The 13,796-nt window shown below is 39.4% G+C and overlaps 1 protein-coding gene and 1 pseudogene across 1 annotated transcript; both read right to left on the bottom strand.

Annotated features, from left to right (window-relative positions):
* Window positions 1–1,987: 1,987 nt before the first annotated feature.
* LOC138847437 (large ribosomal subunit protein eL39) lies at window positions 1,988–2,350 on the bottom strand. The gene has a single exon (XM_070066177.1). It carries the CDS (start codon window positions 2,298–2,300, stop codon window positions 2,145–2,147), a length of 156 nt encoding a protein of 51 aa, XP_069922278.1. The 5' UTR covers window positions 2,301–2,350; the 3' UTR covers window positions 1,988–2,144.
* A 9,543-nt stretch (window positions 2,351–11,893) lies between these two features.
* On the bottom strand, window positions 11,894–12,921 carry LOC138846209 (translationally-controlled tumor protein pseudogene; annotated as a pseudogene).
* Window positions 12,922–13,796: the final 875 nt, after the last annotated feature.

Raw genomic sequence — 13,796 nt, 5'->3', positions numbered from 1 at the left:
AAAGAACTTATTTAATAATTCCTTCCAATTGATGGGGTGTGCAAATGTTAAGCTTGGGTTAAATGATGCCATTAGCAGATGGCACTGACACAGACATGTTTTACAACTCCTGATGTAGCTCTTAAGCCCATGAGTGATCTACAGCAAAGCAGTAAAGAACATTTACATGATGTCTTTGGATAGGTCACAACATAGAGAATGACAAATGAAGATAAGCCATAGCCTAGTTAGCACACGGAAATGATATTCAGCAAGACGAATTCATCTGGTCACAGACAAATAACAGCATTTCCCCTGCCCACTTCTCAAATGCTGACACTTTTATCTTAAATGTGAAAGGTTATTAGATTGCATTTTCGGAGTTGTGGAAGAGGTATTCAGTCAAAGGAAATGATAGCCTAATATATGTTACATGGTGCATACATTACTGCTCTGGCCTCCTTCTGCCAGGCTACACTTCATTGATTCCATTTGCACATTACACATGCTACTAACACTTGACTGATTAAAACTAAAAGGATGATCCTTAACATAACCCAACTGAAAGAGTATTGCCTTCCACATGTATTTTAGATATGATTTTCTTTTTAAGATTACTGTATTGTTTTCAAAATTCATTTTAAAAAGTTTCCAATTATTAAAAGTAATTACCAAAATTTAAAAATGTTTACATACATTGATTTAACCAGATTTGACACTAAGTATCCCACAGAATGAAAAATATTTATACATATATGGTGAGATTTCCTTATATATATTCTAAATTTGATAAGAAAAGTAGCATGATTATAAGCAGATATTAGCTTCAGATACATTTCCTTAAAGGAATAAAGTAAGTAGTAGACAATAGAATAAAATTGATGTTTCTGTTCTTCACTAAGTTTTTATATGTAAATTCATACATAAAATCAATGTTTTATATAACACATACTCCACGTTGATTGCTATAAAATAGTGTGGTACGTAGTTAAAATATTTGGTATTTGTGCATTACATTTTGCTTATAGTGAATCCTTTTAGACAAATCCAGTGATATTAAACCACTTAATCTACTGAGGGCAATTAGAAAAAAGAACTTCTGAAAAAGCACCTAAATATAATGTTCTATATAGCCAGAAATATTTTGTAATATTCAAATGTAAATCATAGATTTATAATAAAGGGAGAAATGAAAAACCAGCTTTCATCAATTTTGAATATAGAACTATAGATAATCTTGTGGTTTTTATTAACATAATTATTTTGATTAGTTCCATAGAATGTAATATGAACACTATGATGTAGTAGAAAGAATATAGACTTATTTCTCAAATAGTCCTGAGTCAGAATTCCAGTAGCAAATATTGGCTTTTGCTTAAAGCCTAACTACCATTATTTGTAAAAACTAAGCAAAACTATAATCCTGACAGATATAAACATGTTGATGTAAACGATTTCACAGTGTCTAACTTCAACAACAATTCAAATAATGTACCTTTAAAAAAAGATTCATTTATTTAGTTAAAAGGCAGAGTGACAGAAAGAGGGAGAGACAGAGAAAAAGAGGTCTTCCACCTGCTAGTTTTCTCTGGTAATGGCAGTAACAACTGGGGCTGAGGCCGGGGCTGGTCCAGACCAAGCCAGTATCCCAGAAGTCTATCTGGGTGTCCCAAGTAGGTGGCAGGGGTCCACGTGCTTGGCCTTCTTCTGCTGCCTTCCCAGACACATTAGCGAGTAGCTGGATCAGAAGTGAAGCACCTGGAACTTGAATCAGTGTTCTGCCAGAAGTGCCAGTGTCAAAGCAGCTGCACAGCAACATGGGCTCAAAACAACGCAGCCTTCGTCTAAATTACCTGACCTCTTGAGAACATGTTTTTGCCACACAATTCCTTTTAAATAGTTTCCTAGTTTACCTGCTCTCAGAAATATTACATTTGCAATCAATTATTTTGAAAATTTTCTAAATATTCATAGAAATACATATAATGTATATTTTTTTTTTCAAAAGGAATCACATATTTATTACTGAACCAGCCCACTGGTCACAGCCCTAATCAAACATGTCCAGCTGTCCAGATGATGGTGACATCTTCAGCTTGATGTGGTGATAGTGACGTTGTGACACTGAGACAGAAGAAATGAGCACGCCATTCAAGTGCAATTCCTTATAGACCCAGCTTGGTTCTTCTCCAATGTCTCCTCTTGGAGTTATACCTGATTTTATTACCAGTTTTCATCCGAATCCATTGAGGAATGGGGCGGTTTTGTTTTTGTTTTTTGGCCAGGAACCTCTTGATTCTGAAGGTCTTGTGAGAAGACATGGCGAGGAAGAATCAGGGACACCCACCACGATGGCGGAGGAAAGGAGAAAGGATAATGTATATTTTAAAAGGCAAGAAATTGCAATGAATTATACTGACTCATAATAGATACTGATTTATATTGACTCTTAATAGACATAACAGTATAGAAAAGTTATTTTCAAAGATATTTTCACACCACTTATTCTTTTTCTCACTTGTATGAAATTAAAAATATTATCACATATATTACAACTCATCATGAATTACATTTAAGTATATATCATCCTAGGTTTGTTTTTTCTTTGTGGGTATATGTAAATATTTTTGTGTATACATGAGCCTACACATTTAAATTCACATATATATCATACATATGTACCTGCATACATCTACGAATATAGATATACATCTTTGTATATTTTGAATTACATAAAACATGTTTTATTGTCTGCTATTAAATGTCTTCATTGCTCAATAATCTATTTCCTTATGACTAAATTTTATTTTAAAACGTATAACTTTGAAATAATCTTATAGAGAATTGAATTTGACTCAAGTAGGAAAGTGCTCACATTCTTTCAACTATCAGAATGAATATCAGACATGGTTGAAATTAATATCAGTCTGGGGAAGTTGAATATTTTTAAAAACATATTGGGATGCATTTTGCATGTAGAGGTCTATAAAAAAAAAAACAAGATCTAGTGGGCAGTTAAGGAAATATTTTATTCAATTGCAAAAGGGAAAAATTTCCTTAGTGAGGAACATCTCAAGGAAAACAGTAGAAGGCCTGAGGTCTTAAACAGGCAGATAAAAAAGGGAATTTGGGAAAGAGTGGAAGAGGTCTTATCAAAGTCCTTTGGGAAGGGTAGAAGGGTGGAAGGGAAATTTCTGCAATTAACCTATGTCTGTAGAACAAAATGTTAGGATGTTTTAACCATGACTCTTTGCCTCAAGTACAGGGCTTAAGTGAAATTAAAAATCACTGGGCCGCCTCAAGATATATAGGCATAAAAAGAAATGACATACACATATGTGACAATGGCAGAAACTAATCTGGATCATGTTTGTCAATGTCAAGACGCACTGTTTTTTTAATTCAGCTCCGATATCATAAGGATTCAATTAATATCAACTATATTAATAATCCAATTCATAACTATAATGACACAAATATAACCAGAACTCATTAGCCAAGAGATGCAAGTGAAATCTCATTATTATTTAAACTTGAAGTCTACCTAATTCATCCCTCTAGTAGAATAAGAGGCTTAAGTCCCCACTTCAAAATTCCCATCTTTATGTAGAATTCGAAGAGAAATACACAGAGGAAAGAAAATTTGTAATTTCATGTTAATTACCACAGGATTCTGGGAGTGATTTTTACCCTGGTATCACCTGACGCAACACACCACTCTGCTTGTATGCAGACCACTCAGTTATTCCAACAGTAACAAAACTAGCATTTATCTTTCCAAGCTTTTGCCACAATTATGACACCACTTGTCACAAACACAGAACTTATTCTCAATTAAATTGCACGAATCCTAACTTACTGAAACATTTGACAGGGCCTTACTAAATGCTCAGGGAAAGCAAAATAGCATTACACAGGGGACTGACTTCAAACTGCTAGACCGAGGCTATTTGCTCGTTAGTGAAGGTCATCTTCATTAAATTTCTGACTCCTTTGGAGTTGTTAAAAAGATTGAATATGCATCCTAACATGTGTCTGATTCTCCACTTGCTCTGTGATCAGATTTCTCAAGGAAATTTGCCCGCCAAAAAAAAAATATATATATATATATATATATATATATAGTAAGAAATGTTTCTCTCTCTCTGGAATAGATGTTTCAAGAAGTCTGGTATGGCACATTTAAAGCAGGTACTGATCAATTATGCTGATATAAACCATATTGGATAGTTATGACTCAACTCGCTATTTTTAGATTTCTCATTTTGAAATTAAACAAGCTTCGGCCAGGCACTGTGGTGTAGCAGTTAAAGCCGCCACCTGCAGTGCTAGCATCCCCGATATGGGTGCCAGTTTGAGTCCTGGCTGCTCCACTTCCCAATCCAGCTCTCTGCTATGGCCTGGGAAGGCAATAGAAGATGGCCCAAGTCTTTGGGCCCCTGCATCCGTATGGGAGACCCGGAAGAAGCTCAAGGCTCCTGACTGTATCAGCACAGCTCCAACCATTGCAGCCAACTGGGGAGTGAACCAGTGGTTGGAAGACCCCTCTCTCTGCCTCTCCTTCTCTTTGGGTAACTCTGACTTTCAAATAAAATAAATAAATCTTTTTAAAAAAGAAATTATACAAGCTTCTATAAATTAGAATAAGCTAGGGCATACAGAGTGATATACACAACCCTAACACCTCTGGCTTAACCTAAATTTTATGCCTTACTTCTATCTCACGTCCCTTGTAGGCATCACAGGATTCTTTGTATATTATCTTCATTGTGTAACTCAGGTACATAGTTTTCATCAGTTAGAACAAAATAATCCACAGAAAACGAATGAAAATATCTCCTAATATTTTCTCCAGGGGCCTGCATTGCGGCATAGCAAGTTAAGCCTCCACATGCAATGAGGGCATCCCATATGGGTGCCAGTTGGAGACCCGGCTGCTCCACTTCTGATCCAGCTCTCTGCTAATGCACCTAGGAAAGCAGCAGATGATGGCCCAAGTATTTGGACCCCTTCACCCATGTGGGAGACTCGGAAGAAATATCAGGTCCCTAACATGGCCTGACCCAGCCCTAGCAGTTGTGGCCCATGGGGAGTGAATCAGAAGATGGAAGAGCTCTCTGTCTCTTCTCCCCTCTGTTTAACTCTTTCAAATACATAAAAAATTAAATCCTAAAGAAAAATTCTCCCAGAAGAAATCAATTTTATTTTGCTCAATTTGCATAGGCCAAAACATGTCACAAGGCCTCATAAACACAAAGTGGTATGTCAACACAAAACCTAAACCAGACCGGTTAAACAGGCAGTTTAAAAATTGTGTTTAACCTTAACCACACTGAAGCAAAAGGCTGGAGAAGTTTGTTTAAGACGTGGAATGAGGGAATCTTAGGCCATCTGTGTTTGCTATTTGACTTACAGAAAAGAAAAGTAGATTTTTCCTTATCTTCAGGAAAGGAGACAGTTTTACAACTCATGCTAAGGCACCTGCCTAACTTAGAAGTTTGTCTTTTTGGGGCCTATATTGTGGCATAGCGGGTAAAGCTACCGCCTGTGATGCCAGCATCCCATATGAGTACCAATTGCATTCCTGGCTGTTCCACTTCCAATCCAGCTCTCTGCTAATGAGCCTGGCAAAGCAGCAGAAGATGGCCCAAGGGCTTGGACCCCTGCACCCACATGTGACACTTTAATGAAGCTCCTGGTGTTATAGTGAGGCAGATAGGATTAAATTGATTAGATTTGTGAGCTGGAGACCACACCTTCACCCTGTCCCTTTTGTGATCTCACCTGTTTGCCCACCTGACAGTTCCTTTTAGAAGTGAATAAAAGGCCTGGAGCAGGATGGGCACTCTCTTTGTTGTCCTGTGCTTTCAGCCAGGCAGCCTTTTGGCTGCCTCTCTGCCTCTGCTTTCCTGCCCATGCTATGCTACCTGTACCTGCTCCTAATCCCATGCTTTGCTCCATGTGGCTCCCGGCTGGCTCTCTGCCTGGTGTGGACTCAGCTTATGCTTCTAGACGTCTTTGTCCCCTAAATAAAGCCCTCACTTTCCTGTATATTTCTTTCACCGAATAAATGCTAAAAATTTGCCATGTCTCCTGGTTTATTCGAGCTGATATTCAGAATTCTTGTCTGAATAGACAGCTAGGACCCTCAATATAATAATATTGAAATTATTAATAAGCTACTTGATGTCACTGGATTCCACATGGCCCAGCCCTGGCCATGGCAGCTATTTGAGGAGAAAAACCAGAAGATGGAAGATCTCTTTCTCTCTGTCCCTCCTTTTTTCACTATAACTCTGTGTTTCAAATAAATAAATAAATAAATAAATCTCTTAAAAAAGAAAAACGGAGAGAGAGAGAGAGAGAGTCTTCTACCCTTCCAAGGAATTGTGAGACAAGGGCACTATCTTCTTGGCAATTACATTTCCAAAAAATGGTTCTCAGTTCTCCGCCCCACTCCCACTTTCCCCTGGAAGTGCTTAAAAGTATTTGCATTGCAAAAGGGAAGGGAAAGAATTTACAATTACAAATACTCTAAAGTAAATGCGCTTAGAAAAGGGAGCTCAAAGGCCTAGAGGAAGAAAAAAGCCCATCTGAAGTTCAGTCTGGCAGAGGAGAAAGCCTTGAGCAGGAAGAGAGGAACTGGATTTTTTTTTCTGTGAACATGGGTGCATTCCACCAGAAGGAAACCTTTTCACTGTTATCTGGTGACCCCCGTGCAGTGGGCTTCTAATGACCTTTTAAATCTCCATCATTGTCACTGCTGGTGAGGAGCTTCTATCTGCTTCAATGGCAATGAATCTAGTAATAGAAGGGAAACCTAATCCTTATGGAATTCAAATGAACTTCATTTCCTAACTGGAGGAATAATATTGAGTCCTTCATCCACTGGTTACACTAGGTATAGAATCGCAAATTTCACCTGGAGTCACATAGCTCCCTGTCACCGATTTAGGAGCTCAAAGTTAGCTACTGAAAGTTTTTCTTCTGGTAGCAATGTTCCAATCGAATGCTTCCCAGAAATAGGGTCACTCCTGCAAAACAACTCAGACAATACCTCAGTCATAATGGCAGAGGGGAATTCCAATATATCACCTTTAACAATTCCCTACTTAATAAGTAAAAACAGACCAATTTTTATTCTTAACCCCATAAATCTCAGCAAGGGAGAAGACATTTGTAGGCTAATTAAGGTAATAAGGGCTAATTATGAACTTCTCAGTTATGTCTATGCTTATGTAAATCTTCCAGCATCTGAGTGGGTGCTTTTTCCAATATGTTGTATGGTGCTGTGAATTGCTAAGAACCAACTGCTTGCAGTAGCACAGTTAGCTCACTCTGGTCTGGTAAGAGGCCCTGAACAAGAGACCTGAGTCCCCACCCTGGACTCTCTACTGGCAGATTCCTTCTATGACTTACTAGTCACAGACAGTGAAGCCGGCTCTGCAAATAGATGTGATTGCTAGCAGGGAGACAGCACGCCAACTGATTTTCAAAGGTCACTGTTAGTTTTCATGTGCCTCCTAACATTGGAAGAGTGTTCTGATGTAGACAGAAGTATTGGCAAATGTGGAGGTACAGGCATTCCGGTATCTCTAAGATTATAAACATGGCATTAGCTCTAAGTGCTTCTTAGGAGTTGCTACTTTTCTAGGGCAAGTTTCTTGGCATATAGTCTTTTAATACACAGCATACATCTAAAATTAAGTTTAAAAACACAGAATAGGAACTGCTAACACTTGATGCCAAATTCAGTTGTCAATAATTAGTAAACATATTCCAATTTTTTAGAATTAATTATTAAGAATTCTGCTCCTGGAGTGTCCACATTGAAAATACACACACATTAAACACATGAATATTCAGTTGAATGGAATCACAACATTTATCTTGGACTTGGTTCCTGATTAAGCAAGCTGTGGCATGGCCGCTACAGCAGCATACTGTGGGGTAATTTTCACTTAACTGTCCTTTCCTCAGGGCTCTTCTGACCTCTAAAGAGTGCTAGAACATCAGGTGACAGGCCGTGCTTTTATAATACTGAGTCATAATACCGAAAATGCTCTCATTGACGGTAACTAGTCCTTGATTTCTGATGCTACTCTGGTCATCATCTCCTATCTGACAGCTAGAGGTTCATGTGTGACACTGCTTTAGGGCTGGAGTCCTTGCACCGTGTTGAGTTTCTAGGTAGTGCTTGCATGCTCCCATGAAGGGGTCCAAGTGATCCATTATAAAAATATAATTACTCATTGAGGCATTATATTACTGCCCATTCTTCTAGTCACCTGTAAGGCTTACTTTGAATGAGCCTCCATAGAGCAAGAGGCATTCCACTTAGCAAAGAAAATAGCAAAACTAGCCCTCTGAATTCTCAAAAAACAAATAAACAGAAGTCCCCAGTTTACTTAATAACGCTTAAGAAATGTCAGCTGATTCCTTTTCAATCACTGTGGTGGGCTGAGAACAGAGTAGGCTAGTTTCATGTCCCTGATCAGACACACAATCTCCAAGCAATACAAGTTTTTCACATTCTATTTAAGCAGTTCAATTTAATGTCTTCATTTCCTTGAGAAAAACTGATTTTATGCAAATATTTTGTAATTTATGTAAATTAGCCATAAAATTTTCATTCTATTTCTCAAGAGCAAGACAAAAAGGAGAAGGGAGTGAGATTTTCTTCCTCTCTTCAGCCAACTACAGATGTTCACCGAGAAATGGGAGAAATATCTTCATAAAAGAACTGATTTGGACAAGCTAGCCCTGAGCAGTTTCTAACTCCTTCAGATAGTAAATCCAGAGAGTTTTACAAATCAATTAATATCAGAAAGCACTCATATTGAATCATCCAGGAATTTGCCATCATTCTTAATTCAATTTTAATCCATGTAGACTTTGAGATATTAAACTGTTTATGTTAAAGAAAACAAAGTCTTTAGGGAGATACTGACTTTATATCTTAATATTTAAGATGCATCTAACTGTCATTTATCTCTGGGCACTCATTTAAGGGGAATTCTTTTTTTATTTTTTATGTTTTATTTTTTGACAGGCAGAGTGGACAGTGAGAGAGAGACAGAGAGAAAGGTCTTCCTTTGCCATTGGTTCACTCTCCAATGGCCGCCTCGGCCGGTGCGCTGAGGCCTGCACACCACACTGATCCGATGGCAGGAGCCAGGTACTTCTCCTGGTCTCCCATGCGGGTGCAGGACCCAAGGACCTGGGCCATCCACACTGCTCTCCCTGGCCACAGCAGAGAGCTGGACTGGAAGAGGGGCAACCAGGACAGAATCCGGCGCCCCGACCAGGACTAGAACCCGGTGTGCAGGCGCTGCAGGCGGAGGATTAGCCTAGTGAGCCGCGGCGCCAGCTAAGGGGAATTCTAATACAGAGGAAGTACAGATATGCAAAACATTCATGCTTGCTTTGTTATAACACATAAAACTGGATATATTAATATGACAGTAACACTGTAATATTGATTGCTTACCATACACTAAACTCTGTTTCATTAACTTATCATTTAACAGCTCACTTCAATTAATCCATATATCTCCGGTGTTTGGTTGCAGAATCTGTGCTCTGAACCCACACCTTCCTGTCTCTCAAGGGTATAATTAAAGTGAGTATGTTTTACCTCAAAGACAACACCATATTATTACTTAGAAAAAGGATACTATCATAGCTATTGACTGAAAAGTAAAAAAAAAAAAAAAAGTAAAAACAAAAAAGGGAAAATCCAGTCTGCTTCTGCAATAAATCACAATAAAACTGTGATAATTCTCTTACCCACTCAGAAATAAAGTTAGCAAGGAGAACAGTCTGCCCAGCAATCTAAGGAAAAGAGATATATGATTTATAACTCAGAATCTCCAGTCTCAGTTTCTGAGAATGTCTTTCTTTCAACAGTGTGACTGTAACACCTCATTAATTTTATGTCGACGTGATTGGTTTGTTTCTCTAGAGAACCCAAACTAATACACCCCTCAAATAGGAGTACTATCTTATATACTGCAACCCAGTAACTGCAAAATTGAGATTTTGATTCTGAGGTGAACACACTATAGAGGAAGACCTACATCTCCCTCAGTAAATTGAGAAAGCGAATATATTTCAAGAGAAAATCAAGGGAAGTAAATTTTAAGGTAAAATATAATGTGTTTAAAAGTAGTACAATCTAGGGGCCAGTGCTGTGGCTTAGCAGGTAAAGCCACCGCCTACAGTGCTGGCATCCCATATGGGTGCCAATTCGAGTCCTGGATGCTCCACTTCCAATCCAGCTCTCGGCTATGGCCTGAGAAAGCTATAGAAGATGGCCCAAATCCTTGGGCCCCTGTACCCGTGTGGGAAACCTGGAATAAGCTCCTGGCTTCTGGTTTCAGATCTGCATAGCTCCAGCCTTTGCGGCCAACTGGGGAGTGAACCAGAAGATGGAAAACTCTCTCTCTCTCTCTCCCTCTGCCTCTCCTTTTCTCTCTGTGTAACTCTTTCAAATAAATAAATAAATCTTAAAAAAGTACAATCTAAGTTAATATATTTGCTTTTAGATAACTGTTATAGCTGTTAAAATTTCATAACTATGTAGTGAAATTTGTGAATAATTTTTATATTAAATTTATATATTAAACCGTGTTATGGAAGTGAAATGAATTAACATCAAAATAAGGAAGACTATCTCAAGCATGTAGGCCCTAGTTTGTAACCAAGGTGATATCATTTATTATAATATTTAGTAACAGTGCCTTCATTTGAATTTAGTTATAAATGTGATTGAATTATGATACCACATGCGGTTTTAGGTTAAGTCGGAGTAATATGTTAAAGCCTCAGTGGTTTAAGAAAGGATTAGTGAGGCTGGCGCCGCAGCTCACTAGGCTAATCCTCCGCCTGCAGCGCCGGCACACAGGGTTCTAGTCCCGGTCGGGGGGCCAGATTCTGTCCAGGTTGCCCCTCTTCCAGTCCAGCTCTCTGCTGTGGCCCAGGAGTGCAGTGGAGGATGACCCAAGTGCTTGGGCCCTGCACCAGCATGGGAGACCAGGAGGAAGCACCTGGCTCCAGGCTGCAGCAGCCATTGGAGGGTGAACCAACGGTAAAGGAAGACCTTTCTCTCTGTCTCTCTCTCTCTCTCTCTCTCTCTCTCTCCACTCTGCCTGTCAAAAAATAAAAAAAATAAAAAAATAAAGGATTAGTGGATGAATTACCTATATGCAGCCCAGTCTGGCCATCCTTGAAAGGAGTCATGCACATGCAGATTTAATTAATAGAAAATCCCTTTGATACTTCTTGGTTATCCACATGTTATTAAACTGTTTCCTGGATCATTGGTCTAACATAAGTAAGAACATGCTGTCAAGTTGATATATTGCCCTTTAATAAACAAGAATTATCCAATACCTTTTTTTTAAAGTTTAGATGCATTTTATTATTTTTTTAAGATTTATTTTATTTTATTTTTTTGAAAGACAGAATAGAGAAAGAGGTAGAGACAGAGAGAGCGGTCTTCTATCTGCTGGTTCATTCCCTGGATGGCTGCAGTGACAGGAGCTGCACTGATCCGAAGCCAGGAGCCAGAAGCTTCCTCCGGGTCTCCCATGTGAGTGCAGGGGCCCAAGGACTTGGGCCATCTTCTACTGCTTTCCCAGGCCATAGCAGAGAGCTGAATCAGAGGAGGAGCCGAGACTAGAACCAGTGCCCACATGGGATGCCAGCGCTCTAGGCCATGGTCTTAACCAGCTGTGCCACAGGGCCGGCCCCGCATTTTACTTTTTGACAATTATTTTTCTTAAAAACAATGCATGCACTCCAAGTAAATCATGGTCAAAATAAATGAAGAGATCAAGCCAACATCAGTCCCATTTCTTGTAGCAGCCAGTTCTGATGAGCAGTGATAGTTCCAAAGTAATTGCCAGTTTTGTTACCATTTTTCCATTTCTAAAGCATCCTTAAAGAAAATCATGAATTGGGCCACTCCTTCCTCAGGGTAGTCCAGCAGAGCAGCCATGCCATCTGGATTCATGTTTTCACCAATATTGAACTGGTGGTTTCTGAAATCATTCAGGATGTGCTTGATTTGTTCTGCAGTCCCTGTCATGAAAGGTTTCACTCTTTCTGGTCTCTGTTCTTCAAGTTTGCCTTTCACTGCTTTTCTGTAATCTTTGACATACTATTGTAGGCTTCTTTGGTGAAGCCGCTTTCCTGCAGGTGATGGTTCATGACAGCATCCACACCAGTGATTGGGGCTGGCGCCGTGGCTCACATGGCTAATCCTCCTCCTGGGCGCCGGCATCCCATATGGACACCGGGTTCTAGTCCCCGTTGCTCCTCTTCCAGTCCTGCTCTCTGCTGTGGCCCGGGAAGGCAGTGGAGGATGACAGCCCAAGTGCTTGGGCCCCTGCACCTGCATGGGAGACTTGGAGGAAGCACCTGGCTCCAGGCTTCGGATGGACACAGCGCCGGCTGTAGCAGCCATTTGGGGAGTGAACCAACGGAAGGAAGGAAGACCTTTCTGTCTCTCTCTCTCACTGTCTGTAACTCTACCTGTATAATAAATAAAATAAATTAAAAAAAAAAGTTATAGAAAAAAAAAAAAAACACCAGTGATCACTGTGCCTTTTGTACCACTGCCCTCGGGGCCATCGGCAGAGGCATCTCCACCAATGAGCGGTCACCAGTGCTACCCTCTGTCCTACTGCTCAGCCTCCCTTCCATCTCCAGGCACAGTCTGACTAAGATCTCGAGGATTTTGTAAACGTCGGCAACCATCTCATTGTGACTGATGAGGTCTGGGTAGATAATCGTGATGGCGGCTGGAAGGAGACACGGATGGCGGCACTGGCGTGGCAGGAGCCTGGAGCTCCAGCGGGAATGCCATGCAGCTGGAGTAGCCCTCACGGGAGGGGGGTTATAGGCAGTAAAAAGCTCCAATACCTCTTGATATGTCATGTATGCCACTGACACAATGTCTACGGCTGTTTATAGAAAACTCCCTTTGCAAAAAAAAAAAAAAAAGTAGTTGTAAAACTGTCGGGAATAATTAAAGAATTCAGAAATCTCTCAAAAAAATAAAAAAAATTCACTTAAACTGATTATTACAAACTGAAAATTTTAACTAAAAATAAGAAAATTTAGTTAGCAACCTATGTAGAAAAAAATTTAGTTTCTAAAAATATTTTTCTTTGAGATGAATTTATAAAAATTTTAGGTCTATGATTTCCTTTTTCTAGTTGAATAGAGTGGACTTTTTTTGTTTCCCCTGTCTCCTACTCAAGGAAAACAGAAATACTCTGCAGTAGAAAGAAGCTGAAGAATCTACTTACTGCAAAACACTTTCATTTTCAAGTTGATAGTGATATGATCAATATCTATTTTTTCTATAAAAGGTTTGAAAATAAAAAGACAAACTTTTATGCTGAAATTCAATGAGAATGCATGTGTAAACTAACATGTATCCCCACATTTTATCTGTTTTTATTTTTAAAGTTTTGCTTTACATTTTGTTTTCTTTCATTTTATTTATTCCACATGCAGAAGACAAATTCAGTCATCAGGTAATTAACTGCCCAAATGCCTGCAATAGCCTGGGGCTGGGCCAGGCCTAACTGAGGAGCTCAATCTTGGTCTCCCCCAGGGTTGACAGGGACCTAAGCACTTGAGCTGCCAGCTGTGGCCTTTCAGAGTGTCCTTTAACAGGAAGTTGAAATAAAGAGTGGAGCCAGGATTCAAACTCAAGCACTTTGAGGATGTGGATGTGGATATCACAAATTGCTTCTTAACTGCTGCGCCAAATGCCTGTTTGTATTCCCACATTTTTTAAAAAA

This window comes from Oryctolagus cuniculus, chromosome 1, assembly GCF_964237555.1.
Source record: "Oryctolagus cuniculus chromosome 1, mOryCun1.1, whole genome shotgun sequence".
Taxonomy (NCBI): domain Eukaryota; kingdom Metazoa; phylum Chordata; class Mammalia; order Lagomorpha; family Leporidae; genus Oryctolagus; species Oryctolagus cuniculus.
This window is presented reverse-complemented; position numbering and strand designations above follow the sequence as displayed.

What these genes read in the sequence shown, in the direction of transcription:
- LOC138847437 (XM_070066177.1), bottom strand. Translation starts at nt 2,300, where the DNA reads ATGTCTTCTCACAAGACCTTCAGAATCAAGAGGTTCCTGGCCAAAAAA.